Genomic DNA, 19,243 nt, shown 5'->3' with positions numbered 1-19,243 from the left:
AGTAGTGCGCGTTCGTGCCTTCTCGAAAAACGCCGTGTTTGTACTTGTCGTGCCGGAATACATTTTTGGCCGTGCGTGATCGTGTATTTTTATTCAACACGGTTTTGCACGAAACGACTAAACACGATCTGCACTATGTGACACGATCGTGCTAAATTTTTGGTCTCCCTTTAGAAGCCGTGCAAGAGACCATACTAAACACAAAAATCAAACAAGGATATAAAACCGGACAAAATATTCCTAAAATTATTTGCTTCGTTTTTGTAGTCTGGTACTTATCACCGTTTTGCTATTTAGAGGCCAGAGTATGAGTGAAAAAAGATGACGTTTGTTTGCCATTTGTTTTGCTCATGAGAGAAGCAACAAAATGTCGAAAATGTTAAAACAAGAACAAGAACATTTTGGAATTCAACATATATTATGCTTGAGAGCATATACCAAGTCCAGAATGATATGATGATCAACAAAAGAATGAGTTGGATCGTATATCTTGACTTAATGTTTTCATTGCTAGAACCTCTACTGGGTTTTCATAAAATATTCAAAGAGTTTTCCGAAAAATTAAGCTCGGAAAACTAAAGGCCTCGACACATACGAAGCATGGCATTCTTACTTAAGTCATATCTGGTAAATGACTAAAGACAAAGTTCGACCTAATAAAACGATTTCAGAATCACATTTGAATTAGGTCGAACTTGGTCTTTAGTCATTTACCAGATATGACTTAAGCAAGAATGCCATGCTTCTTATATGTCGAGGCCTTAAAAACTTTTGAAAATCTGCTCAATTGATGCTATTGGCTCTCAATTCATGAAAGATTTGAAAGCAAAAACTAAACAATCATTGCTTAAACGCTTTGTACCAACGTGACACATCTTATAGGGACGTTTTTATTTCCGCCGTTTAATGAGATGGACTTTTTTATTAGCTAATGTAAAAACAATGTTACTTGATATACAAAGTGAGAACATAGAGTTTTGTAATAATGAGCATAGACTAATACATGTATAGACAGAGAAATTTTAGTGTGCTTGTTTTTTGTAGGTGTCGCCCTTACGGAAATTTCAATATTTTGTTGAATATTTTTAAATGAGTATGTAGATCCGGCCAATTAAAATTGTATTTTACCAGATAAAATAGTTTAAAAATTTATAGTTATTGTCATTTTAAAAATTGAGTGCATAGCTGACTAACTCAATTCTCATTTGACGTATACGCAAAGGAATTGACAGTTGAAATCGAATGGATTTCGTAAATGTAAACCAAGCATTAACATGTTTTATAAAACATGCATCATTTAACTTGTCAGTTCCATACAATACTGTCAAATGAATGACGTAAATTCCCAAAACACCTGTTTTAAGTGCATGTTTAAAATGCGTTTAATACTAATGGTATAAAATTAATACTTTTCGTGCACTTATTGCGAGTTTCTGTAAGACTCGAATTCAAATACGTTCGTATTAATACCAAACACATCATCGGTGACATTTATTCCAAATTTCATAATCCTAAATTTGCAAATTTATAGTACCTATTTCAAAATCACCAGCAGTGACCCTAATATCAGAATTCCAGCCTTATCCTTTCATCCAAGTTGTACCCAATTTAGTACCATTTATTACTTTCCGTATGCTTATAGTACTTATATTTCCAAAACGACCTCATTATCTCAACATGACTCATGTTACCAAATTTCGAGAATATATCCCACACTTATTCCACGAGTGCCACCGTGATGCAATGGTATGCGCACCCGCCTTGAACGCTGAAGGTCGTGGGTTCGATTCCCCGGCCAGCTAACATCATTTACGATGTATTGGGTGTACCATTTGGTACCTTTCGTAATAATATAGTTCATATTTCAAAAACTTTCTTTACAGCCAATACAAAATTTAGTATCTTTCGCACACATAAGTAGCAATTTCCAAAATGACCAGCTCTAACCATTCACCCAAATTCAAATTGTACAAAATTTAGTACCATTTAGTACACATAAGTACGAATTTCCAACACTACCTCCATATCCCAATTCTACACTCCAGCAGTAATCTTAATACCAAGATCTTAATTCCAATTTCAGGATACCAGTTTAATACTTTCACCCAATTCCAAATTGTACCAATTTAGTACTTTCCGTACACATAAGTAGGAATTTTCAAAACTATCTAAATCCTTCATCAATCTTTGTTCCAGGTTTAAGGCATTGAGCTCTATCCGTTCACCCAAATCCATTTTTTACCAAATTTAGTACCATTTAGTACTTACCGTACACACGAATTTCCGAAACTAACTCCATACATCTATCCTACACTCCAACAGCAATCATAATTTCAAATTTCAGGGTTCCAGCCCAATTGTACCAAATTTAATACCATTTAGTACACATAAGTACGAATTTCTAAACCTACCCACATATGCCAATCCTGTAGATTAAGTATAATTCCAAATTTGAAGATGCCAGCTTTATCTGTTTATCCAAATCAAATTTTTTAACAATGTTAGTACCATTTAGTACTTTTCGTATACATAAGTACGAATTTTCTCAAAAAACTACAACTATATCTATTCTACACTCTAGCAGCAATATTAATTCCAAAATTTTAGGTTTCCGCTCTTGTCGTTAAACCAAATCCAATTTGTACCAAATTTAGTACCATCTAGTACTTTTCGTATACATTAATACGAATTTCCAAAACTACCTCAAAAAACTACAATTACATCTATTCTACACTCCAACTGCAATTTTAATTCCAAATTTCAAGTTTCCTGCTTTATCCGTTCAACCAAACATAAGTAAAAATTTCCCAAACCATTTCTTAATATCAACGCTACTTCCCAACCTTGATTCCCATAACAAATTTCAAGATTCTAGCTATATCCTTTCAATTTATAAAATTGGTACTAAATTTAGTATCTTTTAGCACTTTTCGTACCGTTCTAGTTCGAATTTCAAAAACTCATCCTTATCTGACACCTTCGGACCAAGAGCAACACTCACCCAAAATTTCAAGTTTCTAGCTTCAGCCGTTTCGTATGGGCGTTGATGAATCAATCACATTACTCGTTTATTAGTCTATGGATGATCAGGATATTACAATGCCACATTTACACGAATTTTTAGAGTTTTTGGATCAAAATTTCAAAAAGACGAAAAATGAAAAAGTCTCCAGTTGATACAGAAATTGATACATATTATCGAGTGCCGTATGTATCTAGCCAGACTGTTGTTTTAAACTATTGGAAACAGTCTAATCAAAAATATTTAAAACAATTAGCCAGGAAGATTTTGGCTATACCCGTCAGCTCAGCAACGAGCGACAGATTTTTTTCCACGGCTGGAAATATTCTCAACGAAAGACGTACTAGACTTTTGAGTTCTAACTTGGACAAAATAATGTTTTTAAATAATAATAGAAATTAAGTAAGAAAAGAATAAAAATAGGTAAAAAACTTTTTAAGTTAAACGGTTTTATGTTAAGCATACATTGCAATGTTTAAGATAAATGTACTAAAAACCAAAAAATAATAAAATAGATACAGTCGTGGGAATTATAAACATATGCATAGACTAGACTAAAATAAAACCGTGGGGCACGTCAATTGTCTACAAATTATCGACTTAATGTGCGATAGAAGAATCATTTAATTCGTCGTTAGGCAGTTGGCCGCAGACGGTGAGGAAATTACTTACTATTTTCTTGCTCATGGAAATTCCAATAGTTATACACTCCATGTAAATAAAAGAGGTGTTTCAACTAGTTTATCGTTGGACATTCACACTGCTGGCTGGCGAGGAATCGTTTCACTGTTCGTAGTTTGTCTTTAATCGACAAAGTACTACTCGCTCACCACTATGAAACCCTAAAACTCGCTTATAATCCAGCTTGCTAGCTTGTTTCCACATTCTAGCCCTACTTATCACACGTCCATCGTTGTCTGTTGAACAACTGCCTAATTATAGTGTAACATTACAAAACAAATATTTTAATCAACGATTGTAGACAATTGACGTGCCCCACGGTTTTATTTTAGTCTAGTCTATGCATATGTTTATAATTCCCACGACTGTATCTATTTTATTATTTTTTGGTTTTTAGTACATTTATCTTAAACATTGCAATGTATGCTTAACATAGAACCGTTTAACTTAAAAAGTTTTTTTGCCTATTTTTATTTTCTAGTTTTTAGTTTTTATTTCGCATTCTGTTTAATTAATTTAGTGCTTCATTATTGCAAGTTTTCTTGCCCGTTAGTTTATTGCAGTCCAACTCCTCTATACGTAGTCCCTGCAAAGATCTTACTCTACTAAGAGCCACGTAGGCTTGACCTTCTTCAAACAGTTTCGCACCTAAGTATACGACTGCGTGATCCACAGTGCTGGCCTGCATTTTATGTATTGTAGAAGTCCATGATAGTATTAAAGGCAACACACATCTGTGTGTATCGCTCACGTTGCTTTTTTAACCTGGCTTCATATTCCTCAGGCGTTTCTGACGCCGTCATTTGTGTATATCGCTGACGCCGACATCTTGGATTTTAATTTTATATAGTACATTGTATTCTACTGGTTGAGCACTTCCATTTGATACCCATATTGATGGGATTGATAAAACTTACGTTATCCGCCATTTTGTAGCAGCCGCCATCTTGGATTTCAATTTTTTATAGTATATTGTATTCTGCTTGTTGAGCCTTGATACCTATATTGATGGGATTGATAAAACCTACGATATCCGCCATTTTGTAGCGGCCGCCATCTTGGATTTCAATTTTTATAGTATATTGTATTCTGCTTGTTGAGCCCTTTCATTTGATACCCATAATAATGGGATTGATAAAACCTACGTTATCCGCAATTTTGTAGCGGCCGCCATCTTGGATTTCAATTTTTTATAGTATATTGTATTCTGCTTGTTGAGCCCTTTCATTTGATACCCATATTGATGGGATTGATAAAACCTACGTTATCCGCCATTTTGTAGCGGCGGCCATCTTGAATTTATAATGATAATGAATAAACATAATTGTATTGTCACCAAAATCCAAAGTGTATACAAAATTTCAGATTAATCGGTTGACAGGAAGAGGGTGAAATTTGAATTACTAAATTTGACCCAAGAATCTATTATATATATAAAAATGGTGTAAAAAATGTATAGTAATTCATAAAATGAGAACGGCTAGGCCGATTTCTGTAAATTTTTTTGTCAGTTATTCGTATTTTCGAGGAGAAAGTCTTTACGGAAGAAAATTTTGGAACATCTCTCTGGAAAAGTCGGAAAATTGGAAAAATCGAAAATTGAGTTTTTGTATGAAATTTTATTCCTTAATAGCGAGACGAAGTTCGCCGGGTCCGCTAGTAAATAATAAAACAAACGGGGTGAGCTAAATAAAACCATTTAAAAATTAGAAGTAAATATGAATATTTTTTGAACAAATAAATGTACACCTATTTCTCTTTTTTTGTAATTTCGTGCGTGAGTGTGCGTGTTCGTGCCTTCTCGAAAAACGCCGTGTTTGTGCGTGAGTTTGCATAAAAATTTTGGTCCGTGTTCGTGCATGTTAGTGCCTAATTTTTTAGGCGCACGCCCATCTCTAGTCTGAACCTGAACTCCATACAAAATTTCGTGAAGATTGGTCCATAACTGCGGCTTGTAGCGTGATTTCTATTTTTAATGCACAGACGGACAAACATCTCAAAACCGCTTTATCTATGAATTTTGGTATACCAAGGGGAGGCGTGGAGAAAAAACATTTTTTCATGAGTTTTGTTTGTATGAGAGTTCCTCTTATCTTTGTTTTTTATACCCTCCACCATAGTTTGAAGGGTATATTAAGTTTGTTTTTGTAACGCATTGAAATAATCATTTGCGACCCTATAAAGTATATATATTCTTGATCAGTATAAAATTCTGAGTTGATCTATGTATGTCCGTCGATGCGTCTATGTATGTCCGTCGTCTCGTCTGTGGCAATCACTCTAGCATCCACAAAAAAGGAGATAGGACGCCAAAATTTTGGGAAGATGCGTCTTTTGTTTGCAGGCACGTCAAGTTCGATAATATAACGGTACCTCCCGATTTTCGGTATTTTGAAAATTTTAGCTAAAATTTGTAACCGAACTAGCTGTAATTTGACATTTGAGTTTTTCAGTGGTATAGCCCCCATATAACGGTACCTCCCGACTTTCGATATTTTGTGAATTTTAACTACAATTTTTAACCGAACTATCTGTAATTTGACATTTGAGGTTCACAGTGGCCAGGAAACTTCTCCATCAAAAATCGTCAACATGTGCCATATTTTGGTATAGCCCCCCATATAACGGTAAAGCTGCCTCGCCTGGTTGCCTTGCTTTCCTGCTTCATTTCTGACATAACAAAATTAAAAGAATAAAGAAGAAAAGCGCAACCTTGTTCGATATTGGCTCGGCCATCTTTATTCTTTTATTTTATGCCAGAAATGAAGCAGGAAAGCAAGGCAACCCGGCGAGGCAGTTTATGTACCCAGGCCTTAAGTTCTCCAACCAAAATCGAAATAGCTGTAATTTGATATTTTAATTTTCAGTGGTCACGAAACTTCTTCACTAAAAATCGTCAACATAGATACATGTTTTAGTATACATAGCTCCCATATAACGGTACCTCCCGATTTTTTTTCTTTGCTATATTATTTGGCGGAACTACCAGTAATTTGATTTTTGAGCTTCGCTGCAGTTATAAAACTTTTCCACCAAAAATTGTAAAGATAGGTAGACACTTTGATATAACCCCATAGGCGGGACCTTTCACCTTGCTGAACACATTTTTTAGATTAGAATCGATAATTTAGGCATTTGGCATTTAGGCATCGAAAAATGTTTCCACCTAAAATTGTGAAAAGAAACTAATTATTACGTTTTAATTAAGAATACTTTATGGTGGAGGGTATAAAACGGCCGAACTGAACGTTTTTTATTTGTTTCTTTTATCTTTGCTTTTTTTGTATGTACACCATGAGATTCTTGTTTTTATAAAGGAAAAGGGTATTATAAGTTTGTTTTGGTAAAAATTCATGTAACACCGCGAAATATTCGTCGGAGACCCCCAATGTGGTATACCAATCTTCATATCTCGACGAGATAAAGCGATTTTGAGATGTGTGTCTGTCCGTCCTTCCGTCTGTCCATTATAAATTGTAAATACGCTCCAGGCCGCAATTATGGACCGATCGTCACGAAATTTGGTATGGAGGTCGGGTTCAGATCAGAATAGATCCCTATTCTTATTGGTGATGATCGTGAAATATTAAGCGGATGAAATGGACCAAAAACATAATATTTATCCAATTTTCTAGCGGCTATGTAGGTCTCAATAATAGTCCGATCAACGCGTAATTTTAAATAATTTTAAATGGCGATCGGATAATATTTTGAGGGTTAAATGGACCAAAACTTTTGTGTGAAAATTGTGAAAATTTGTAATATACAGCTTATATCTTAATTCCTGGAAGTGACATTCCGGACAAGTGAGATATACATGAAAGTGGAACGCTTGACTTTTCAATTGATGCCAATTATGTTGGTGTGCATGATCAAATAACAGAGTTACAGCTTAATATATTCCGTTATTTGTTTGTAGTGTAATAATAAACTCGCTAGAAGTCGCAATTATACATCAATAGTCACGAAATTTTGCACCGGGTAAGAATATATGTCGAAAAAGATGCCTACAATTTTGAATGATGAGCTGATATTCTTTAGCGGGTGAAATGGACCATTACTTTTGTATGCAAAATATAAAAATTTTATTTTTGGTCGATATTTTAATTCCTTCAGGACATATTTATTTCGCAAAGTAGCCTACATATGGGAAAAACTACTGACCTTTCCTCTGATGTAAATTACAATAAAGTGGTTGCTAGATAACGGGCCTACTGCCTAATATATAATGGGTTCTGTGTAGAGAACCACATTTTTATCCCATGCTACATATTGTCTCTCCAAAAGTTTATATAACACCACGAAATATTCGTCCTAGACCCCTTATTTGGTATGCCAAAATTCATATCTCAACGAGATAAAGCGATTTAGCGATGTGTTTCCGTCCATTAAAAATTGTAAACAATTATGGACCGATTGTAACGAATTTTTTAAGGAGGTTGGGTTCGGGCCAGAATAGAAATGATTAGTTTTTGGTGATGATCGTGAAATGTTCAGGGGATGAAATGGACCAAAAACAAAATTTTAATCAATTTTGTAGCGGCTCTGTAAGTCAAAATTATAACCCGCAAAATTTTAAACAAAGTTTGAGTTTATGATGAAGAAGCGTACAAACCAACGTGAAGATCAGATAATACTTAGCGTGTAAAATGGACTGAAACTTTTGTGTGAATTTCAATAACGTAGCGGTTAAACAACGGAAGTAGTAGTACTACATAAAGGGGAGTACACACTATCATTCAAAACTGACAGTCAACGTACTTTTAGGACGATTTTCCGGCAAATAAAAACTTTTATTTGGCTAAAAACGTTTGAAATACAATATTTACGGTATTATTTAGAGATTACAAAAGACATTTTTCAGTTAGGCTTTGATATTCACGAAATGGACCTCGATGACTGTCAGTTTTGCTTGTCAATGTGTACTATACTTAAGTGTGTTTCATTACATTTTAGTTTGTGTGAACTAAATTTTCCATTCCTGCTACAAAAATGCCTTTGTCATGCTAAATAACTTTTTGGTTTTGGTCATAAGTATTATACATTACATCTCTGATATTTGATAATTAAATTTTCACAATCATTGAAAAGAAGTTCCGTGGAGAGCGATTGTCCAGGGATATTGGTATAGGGTATTCCATGGTCGGCTCCGTCCGACTATAGACTTTTCTTACTTGTTATTTGTGTAAAATGTAGATGAGAATTATATATAATAAACAACTTCAGTAACAGCTGTTCTGGGCTAAATATGGTGTTTGGAAAAATTCTAGATTATAATCGGTATTGTTATCGACTTTTGTAATTTTGCGGAATTTTGCAAGTTGTTTTTGTTTTGTATGTTTGAAGCCAAATATGGTATTTTTGGATTTGCAATTACAATGCTTGAAAAAAAAACAAATAAATTGTTTGAACAAAAATAGATATTCATGCTCCAACAAAAGCGAACAATATTTTTTCTCTTTTTTGAGATAATCGCATTTTAAAGTTTTGCGTCACCACTGCGTGGTGCTAACTAAAGAAACTATTTATAATTTTGACTTAAATTATTAATAATAGTATAAAGAACATATTTGCAAAAATATAGAGAAATGTGTATTGGAATATAAAATTATAGAGTTTTTCTTGAAAATCGATTTTTTTCGATTTGTTCCGTACACCATTGCTCTGCTCCAGAATTTGCAAGAAGTTACTATTTTTTACTACGGTAACAATTTTTCCTTTATGTTATCGAAAAAATAGTAAAAATTATTAGATTCTTGCAGTACTGGAACAAACCACATATGGAACAAAGTGACAAAGAATTTTTTCCATCTTTACCTCAAAAAATTTTAAACTTCTAAATTGAAAATTAAATTTCTGATTATTGAAATGTGTTTTTCACCTTGTAGGTTTCTAAAATATCAATTTCATAACTGAAAAACGTTTAAGCTTTCGCGTCTAAAAATGGCGTATGGAACACTTAAGCATGACGCCGACGATATTGTACTAGCAAATCGGACGGTATGCATGAAGGCTACACCAAATCACGGACCAATCTCGAAAAATTTTTGTAGAGAAGTTTTCTGCCGACTAGGAATTCTAAATGCCAAATTATACGTAATTAATTAGGAAAATGTGGCGAGAAATTTCAAATAAACTGAACTGGTACCATTATATGGGGGCTATAAAACATGGACCTATATCCACTTTTTTTGACGGAAAAGCTTCTTGATTACTTTGAAGCCTAAAAGCCAAATTACATCCAATTTGGGCGCAATGTTCGTTAAAATTTTACGTACAATAAATCTCGAAGGGAGTAACCGATTTGGTTCCAACTTTGCGCATCATCTAATCTAATATGAGCTATGTAGGTATACTTTTTCGGGTACATTTCACATAGATTTTTGCAAAAGTGTAGTGTAAGGACATGTTTCAGATCGCTTTGAATTTTTTCGCAGAATGTTGTCTTCGCGTCTCTTATTACAACGGTACAACGCGGGCAGAATATGACCCAGAAGGTCTAAAAACACCATGGGACAAAAAGAATTAAATCGCTAAAATAGACGGGTACTATTAAATGCCACTTATATGAATTTCAATATAATTTGGCAAATGTATTTTTAGACCAAATTCCGTCATACATTTCAAACTTTATAGAAATTTGACATGCACAGCATATTTGGTGCATCAAAATATGTATAATAGGGTTATGACTTTTTTACAACCTCATATCCCTGTATCATAGCGTGATGAGTTATGCCATAAGATTACATAAAATCTTAATTATAAGGTGATTCGGTGAAAAAACCTCACGCACAAAATGATTTTAAAATTTGAATTTATCAAAATTATGGACAATTTTTTGAAGTCACTGAAAACAGATATTTAATTGAAAATAAACTTTAGAGCCACATGAGATAATTAAAATTACATAAAATTTATTTCTCACTATTTTTCTTCAATTCTGAGAATCGTAAAAATGTCGTAAACGCTATTATTCAAAAATATAATTTTTTAACAAAAAACAAAAATTTAAAATTTTTTCAAAGTGACTTTTTTCGCAACTTTTTTAATATTTGAATGAAATAAACGTTATTATAGTTATCAGTAGGCTTATATTTGTTCATTCATGCAACAAAAAATAATTTTTTGAAAAAAAATTTTTTTTCATTTCATATATTTTTTCAAAAAATTATTTTTTTTAAAATCGATTTGTGCGTGAACTTTTTTTATATTTCAATGGAATAAACGATAGCATAGTGATTAATAGGCAAAAGTTCATGCATCCCTGCTACAGGAAATCATTTTTGAGGAAAAATGTCAAAAAGTCATAACCCTAATGTATAAGTGAGTGTCAATATACATATATGTATCCTAATCTGAAGTGATTGTTACCATAATAATAAGAACTCGTATTCTATCCCTTGGTTGAAATTTAATTTTTGTTCTTAAACCACAATACTGTAATATTGTAGTTTTGACTAAATTTCTATATAGCATTTGTTTATAAATAGTTGGTTGCCTTGATATACGAAATCCATTAGATTTGAATATTTAAGTAAATATGTATTAATTAACTTGACTTTGTATTTGTTTTCAGCTTAGCTCAAGTCACAAAGATTCTATTTGCTGTAACCACTTGGATATCATATGCACTGCAGGGTTATGTAACAGCAGATATTATTTGGAATAAGTATCTCTCAAAACGTGTTAAAGATACATCGAAACATGTACTCTATGAATTACTTATTAGAGCTATGGTCGTGGTTTTGACATGTAAGTATACACACATACATACATATGTATATTATTATTCTATTCTATCTATTACGCTGTGCAACAAAATTCAATTTTTTCAAAATTATGGGAAAAACTGAGTAGATTATGAAAGTAGAGCTAAAAATATGAGACACGTATATCGGCGTTTTTAAAGTTTACATCGAAAAGAAACCAAATTAGGCGGAACAAGTTCCGCCCATTTCAACATTTTTCGAAATATTCGAGTTAAGATATCTTGGAATCCTTGCATTTTAGGTACATAGTGTCTGTGGCAGCTTTACAGAGGAAGATGAGGGACATATTTTTTTTTTTTAATTTTATCCCTCATACGGTTCATCAAACGTAGGGGATGGAAGACACCAAGCAACGGTCCTGACCGGTTTTAACATGGCAAAGCCCAGGATTTATATTGGTCCCTCTTTCACCCAAGTGGACACTGACCTCCCCGTGGTGTCACCTGGGGAACTGCCTTTAACACCCGTTAGAGGTAGTGAGCTAACATGTGCCGCGCGTTCACCCATGAGAACGTTAAAACTTGGGTTTGGGCGTCGGGCTAGTAACCCTCCCCTAGAAAAAACAGCCTACTATGAAAAAACGAAAGAAAAGAAAAACAAACCCCTCTAAAGTTGACGAACCCGGCAAACGTTTTAAGGACCATGATCTGCGAATCTGCACCTGGAATGTTCGCACTCTTTATAGAGAAGGTGCAGTCTTCGCCAGTGAACGAAAGACTTGCTGTAATTCGAATAAAAGCTAAATTCTTCAACATCAGCTTTATTTGCGCTCATGCTCCCACTGAAGAAAAGGACGAACAGACCAAAGATATATTTTACGAGCGCTTAGAAGAAACATATGACAGTTGCCCTGCCCATGACATAAAAACCATTCTAGGCGATTTTAATGCCAAAATTGGAAAGGAGAATATCTTTGGCCCAACAGTCGGGAAATTAAGCCTCCACAGTGAAACATCAACATAAGGGCACCTGGCTGTCTCCAGATCAGAAAACAAGAAACCAAATTGATCATGTTGTGATAGATGGAAGACATTCATCGAGCGTGTTGGATGTACGATCGTTCCGAGGCGCAAACATTGATTCGGACCACTACCTTGTTGCAGCAAAGGTACTCACCCGCTTAAACGTAGCAAACAAAGTACGAACAGACACAACACGAAAGTTAGACATCGGTAAGCTGCAATCACAACAGATAGCCACAGCATATTCCACTCAACTAGCCCAATTGCTTAATCAAAGCACTCCTCATCCCGATAACATATCAGCGCAATGGCAAAGCATTGCCCACTCCATGCAAACAGCCGCAAAATCCATACTTGGATGCCAGAGACCTCCACCAAGGAATTCATGGTATGATCAGGAGTGTCGTGCTGCCACCGAAGAGAAAAATGCGGCATATAGGGCTACTTTACAATCCGTAGCAACGCGTAGCGCACGAGGGAAATACAGGGAGAAAAGGAGAGAGGAAAAACGTCTTTTCCGCAGGAAAAAGAGAGAGATGGAAAAGCGGGAGTGTGAAAAAATCGAGATGTACAGGAACCAGAATGAAGTCCGAAAATTCGACCAAAAAGTCAAGCATCAAACTGATGGCTTTGGTACAGGCACATCCTCCTGTAGAGACCAGCAAGGTAATTTGGTAACTGATACAGATAGTGTACTCACGATATGGAAAGAACATTTTTCAAATCTGTTGGTATCCAATAGCAGCGAAGACGACGAAGATACCACAGTCCCAATCCCAGAAGATGGTATTGAATGTTTACCGCCCAGCCAAGATGAGGTAAAGACAGCAATAAATCGGCTGAAGAATAATAAGGCAGCAGGGGCCGATGGCTTACCAGCCGAGCTGTTCAAAACCGGAGGCGACACGCTGGCAGGAAGAGCGAGTACCCGACGATTGGAACCTGAGTATCCTGTGCCCCGTCCACAAGAAGGGAGATAAGACTGTATGCTCTATCTATAGGGGCAAAAGTCTACTCCCTATTGCCTACAAGATCGTGTCAGGGATATTGTGCGAACGACTAAAGCCTATGATCAATGAAATAATTGGACCATACCAATGCGGCTTTAGACCTGGCAAGTCCACCATTGACCAGATATTTACCCTGCGGCAAATCCTGGAGAAGACCCAAGAGATGCAGATCGACACCTACCACCTTTTTGTCGATTATAAAGCAGCCTTCGACAGCCCGCTGCGTTCAAAGGTATTCCAAGCCATGTCTGAATTTGGTATCCCCGCTAGGCTCATCCGTCTTTGCAAAATGACTTTAACTGACACGAGGTTCTCAGTTAAAATAGGAAAGAACCTCTCCGAAGAGTTTGGTACCAAAAGAGGTTTCAGACAAGGAGACAGCCTTTCGTGTGACCTCTTCAACATCCTGCTAGAAAAGGTTATACGAGAGGCAAACGTCAAAAGAAGTGGCACAATCTACACCAATAGTCACATGTTACTTGCTTATGCTGATGATATAGACATCATGGGCCGATCAGTAAAAGAAGTAACTGATACCTTTATAAAGGTCGAAGGAGAATCTGCTAAAGTGGGTCTGGCGGTAAACGGTGAGAAGACCAAGTTGATGGTGTCGACGCGCAATGCGTCCATTGAGCTCGGACCGACTGTGGAAGTTGGTTCCTATAACATTGAGGTAGTAAAAGACTTCGTCTACCTCGGCACCTCCGTAAACACAACAAACGACATCAGTTGTGAAATAAAAAGAAGAATTGTATTGGCCAACAGATGCTACTTTGGTTTAAGTAAGCAGTTTAAAAACAAAGCCACATCTCGTCAAACAAAAATAACGCTCTACAAAACACTGATACTACCCGTGCTGATGTATGGCTCCGAAGCCTGGGTACTTGCGCAAGCAGACATGGCAGTGCTTGGTGTGTTTGAGAGAAAAATTCTTCGAAAGATCTACGGACCAATCTGCGTTGACGGTGAATATCGACGTCGCATGAACCACGAGCTGTATCTGCTATACAACGACATGAATATTGTAAAACGTATCGAGATGCAGCGATTGCGTTGGCTAGGCCATATCATAAGAATGTGCGATGATGAACCCGCTAAAAAGGCGTATAAATACGGACCGCTTGGCGGTGCACGCAGAATTGGCAGGCCAAAGAATAGATGGCGCAAACAAGTGGATGATGAGATGAAAAGGCGCGGTATTCCAGAGTGCGTAGCAACAAATAGAGAGGAATGGAGATCTCTTCTTAGTTCGGCCTATAGAACAAATGTTCTGTAATGGGCCAGCTAAGTAAGTAAGTAAGTACGGTTCATCAAAAGGGTCTGTTTGGTCCATTTTCGAAAATCTTTCAAAAACAACTTTAAATGTGATCATATCAAATCCAAATATTCTACAAAATTGTTCGCCATAAAATTTTACTATGGGTCTCGGAATATACCAAATCTACAAATCTTATATAATCGCCAAAGAAGTGTCTATTTTTATTATATATCATGAAAATATCATTATCAATTTTGTTGAAAAACATGGAAATATGTCCCAATTTTTTTGGATGAATTTTTTTACTTCTTTTTTCGACTTGATACATGAAAGTAATATAAAACTTGGTTCTCGGTGAAAAGAGTCAAAAGATGAAACATTCTACACAAAATTTCACTATGAGTTTCAGAATTAACCATATATCTAGGTTTACAACTTTCTTAAGAAAATTAGATTACAAATTTATATATTTTAAAATGCAATTATTTGTTTTTAATTTTGGACTGTTAATTTTACATAATTCCATACTGGACCAAAATCTAACAAAATCCTTCACTTTTTTGGGATATGGTAAAAAGAAGAAATGTTCCAAATCAAATTTCACTATGAGTCTCTGAATAAATGAAATCTGTAATCATAACATATAATAGTAGCCCTTGTTTTTGATATAGGGTTTACGGCTATATTTTACAAATTTAATCCAGATTGTCGTTGTGATTGGACACTATATATATTTTATTAATGGTTTTTCGTTATGAATTCATACGGAAGGTGTTGTGCGCTCTATTTAAACAGCTTTTGAAAATTTGTGGTGAATATATATCGATCGAAATTGCGTATTTTTAACTTAAAGTACGTAGTTAGAATAAGCCATTAGTTGCTTATATTGTATGCACGGTTGCCACCGGGTAAAAAAATTGTCTACCAAAATTTTCCGAAAATGTTACCAAAAAGTTACCAACGAATCAAATTTGCCATTTCGTTTGTTACACATCGAACTATGCATCGGAAACCCTGTAAAATGTTTATATTCTAGATCAAGGCATATTTATATAAGGTAAATGCATGAATTACAACAACTAACAAATTTACAAAAACAACTGCTCTGTTCCAGAACCTGCAAGAATCAACAAATTTTTACTACGATAACAGTTTTTCCTTTGTGTTATCGGAAAAAATAGTAAAAATTAGTAGATGCAGTTCTGGAATACACCAAACATTGTTGTTATTGAAAATTTAATGTCAAAGAAAATATTGAATAATGGGGTCGTCCTAAAAATGTTCTCAGGAAAAACATAAATACATTTTTGTTGTACACATTTTGAAAATCTTCTAAAATAGACCAAATTTGAATCAAAATGCAAATATAAAACATACAGAACTGTCAAAGGTCATAGTTATTACAAGTTTACGATGAAAAGAAGTATTTTATGGAGCAGATTTCTATGTTCCAAATTTCATGTGTAGACCCTATTACATTTTGAAACCTAATGGTATGCAAGAATCTACTAATTTTTACTATTTTTGTCGATAAAAAAATAGTAGCTTCTTGCAGGTTCTGGAACCAAGAATTTATAGTTTGCTCAATCAAACCTTAAAAAGTTACCAAACCAAAAACGAAGTTACCAAGTTACCAACCCTATAAAAAGTTACCAAATTTGGTAATATTCTACCAACTGTGGCAACCGTGATTGTATGGGAAAATACATGAGAGGTCTACAGCTATGGTCCAGTGAAAATATAAGTGTCGTATGGGATCTCACATAGACGATTTGGCGTGGTCCAATATAATACTGTGATGGGAGTAACTCCTGCTTTCGTGATACGTTAATTCCGTATAACCCTAGAAATTTACATTTCTGTATATTTTTAATTTTTTTTTTTTGACTAAAGATTCCGGAGATATCGCGCCTTGAAAAAGTCGAATTCTGTAAAAGCTATATGGAAAGAAATACTCATAACTTTTTTAATATTGGCCCAAATAGAAAAAAATCGTTTTTTGTTTATTTTTTATCAGTTATCTAATAACAAATAGAAAACAAGACAGATGGACATTGCTAAATCGAGTCAAAATTATCTGAAATGGATTTCGTCCAAACTAACTTGGGGTCTAAAAGCGATGAGACACATTTTGGCAGTTTGAAATATTAAGAATTAGTAGATTTTTGCAGTTCTGGAGCAGATATTATGTTTATTTTTATACCCTCCACCATAGCACTATAGACCCAATGGCAGGTTTCTGAGGCAACAAGTCTAGTTTTCAAGTCATATATTTGAATAAAGTAGTAACGGGATTAGATTCTTCACACTTTGGACCACTTAATAAGAAAGTCACCAAATTACGTGACCTGGTTTCGCTGTTAGTTGAGCAGCTCTTCAGACGTATCGACTGTGGAATGTCTTCTCTATCCTAAAACTTTTCATTTTTCAAATGCAAATGTGTTTTTACACTTTAACGGATATTTGACCGTTGAAATGTATTTCTTCATGACAAACGCTATTATACATTTAAACTAGTGACTACTACATTTATCCGCGTATGGCCGCGAAAACTTATAGAAACCTATTAATAGATAGCGTTACACTTAAAAATGTTGATATTTTTAAGTATTGGGCTGGCCTGGGATTGGGACTTGTCAATATGTCCCAAGTCGCCAAATCGATAGTAATCTTATCCGACTTATACCAAGGATTGAAATCGTCAATATTCTAGATGTTTAAATTTAGTAACTGGGACTACAAACATCTACTAAATTTCAAAATTTTAACCTGTAATTATAAAGTTTTCAAAAATCGGACGCGATCGCTGTATTCTACTTCCAAAACATCAATTAACGAACTAGCTGCAATTTGACATTTGAGGTTATCAGTGGTCACGAAACTTCTCTATCGAAAAATCGTCAACATTGGACCATGGTTTGGTATAGCCCCCATACAACGGTACCTTACAATATTTGGTATTTTTAGGATTTGAGATACAATTTTCAACCGAAATAGTTGTATTTTGACCGTTGATGTTTTCAGTGATCACGAAACTTCTGCAGCAAAAATCGTCAACATAGGTCCATGTTCTAGTACAGGCCCCATATAACCGTACCTCCCGATTTTCGGCATTTTGAGGGTTTTAGGTACAATATTTAATCGAACCAGCTGAAATTTGACATCTGAGGTTCCCTGTGGTCACGAGAATTCTTCACTAAAAATCGTAAACATATTTCTACACACAGAAAAAATGGTCTCTCTATGTCGCAAACATATATTTGTTTGTATGCAAGCTACAAACAAAAAAAAAAAAAAAAAAAAAAAAAAACAAAACAAACACATGCACCAGTGGGCGCTTTCTGATGTCAATGTGAAACACATTGAAATGTATGCTCACTTGTTTGATGGAACTACCCGTAATTTGACTTTTGAGGTTCCCTGCAGTTATAAATCGTTTCCACCAAAAATTGAAAAGATATGTCCACACTTTGAAGTGGCCCCGTATGTGGTACATTTTATCTGGCTGAACATATTTTTTAGATTAAATTAGATAATTTAGGCATTTGGGGTATCCGTGGTCGAAAAATTTCTCCACCTAAAATTTTGAAAAGAAACTAATTATTCCGTTTTAATTTAGACTATTTTATGGTGGAGGATATAAAAAGTTCGGGCAGGCCGAACTTAACGACTTTTTACTTGTTAATTTTCGGGTAGATAATATATATAATTTGGCATTAAGGGTTCCCAGTGATCACAAAACTTTTCCACCAAAAATTATGGACATTCATACGTCTACGATCTTGTAAAGCCCTCATCTAACGATACCACCCGAATTCAGGTATTTTGACGTTTTTAGCTACATTTTCAGACCGAATTAGCTGTACTTTGGCATTTAGGGTTCCCAGTAATCATGAAACTTATCCACCGAAAATTATGGACATTGCTACTATCGTACCAAAAGATCCCTACTTTGTAGATACCTGTTATATTCTTTTATAAGTTTGGAAAAATAAACATTAGAGACTTTTTATGTTTATTATACTCTACACCTCTTAGTGCGTTTGTATGTAACGTGCAAAAGGAAACGAGATAGACCCATAGTTTATTTTGCGGATATACCTAGGATCACATTGTGAGTCGATTTATGTATGTCCGTCCGTCTGTCCATGTATTTTTGTGATCAAATGATAGGTCACATTTATTGTCCGATTCAGCTGAAGAAGATCTTTTTTAGCCATAGGAAGAACGCTATTGCTTTTGGTGAAAATCGGTTCAGATTTGGATATAGCTCCCATATATGGTAACATGGGGCGTCTTCGCCACTGGGGCGGCTACGCCATCGCCGATTTTCTCGCAAACTACAAATGATAGAAAAAATTCGTTAAGGGAAAAATTGCGAGTTTAATGTAGATCTACCATCTACCAAAAGTTGGCACTATTAGACATTTTGTAGGTCTACCATCTCCCAAAAGTTGCCACTATTTAGACATTTTGTAAATTCTCAAAAATAATATTTTAAAAACAATGTTAAACCATTCATATATCAGAACATATAG

General features: G+C 35.0%; 1 protein-coding gene across 1 annotated transcript in view; it reads left to right on the top strand.

Annotated features, from left to right (window-relative positions):
* Nucleotides 1–19,243, top strand: part of acs (arcus) — a 53,253-nt gene that overhangs the window by 22,287 nt on the left and 11,723 nt on the right. The window contains exon 8 of the mRNA XM_073986906.1: nucleotides 11,283–11,458. Coding sequence (XP_073843007.1) covers nucleotides 11,283–11,458 — 176 coding nt within the window. The remainder of the gene's footprint in view (nucleotides 1–11,282; nucleotides 11,459–19,243) is intronic.

This window comes from Musca autumnalis, unplaced genomic scaffold (assembly GCF_047663935.1).
Source record: "Musca autumnalis isolate F117 unplaced genomic scaffold, ASM4766393v1 scaffold_4, whole genome shotgun sequence".
NCBI classification, from domain to species: domain Eukaryota; kingdom Metazoa; phylum Arthropoda; class Insecta; order Diptera; family Muscidae; genus Musca; species Musca autumnalis.
Note: the sequence above shows the minus strand (reverse complement) of the source record. Positions and strands in the feature narration are given on the sequence as shown.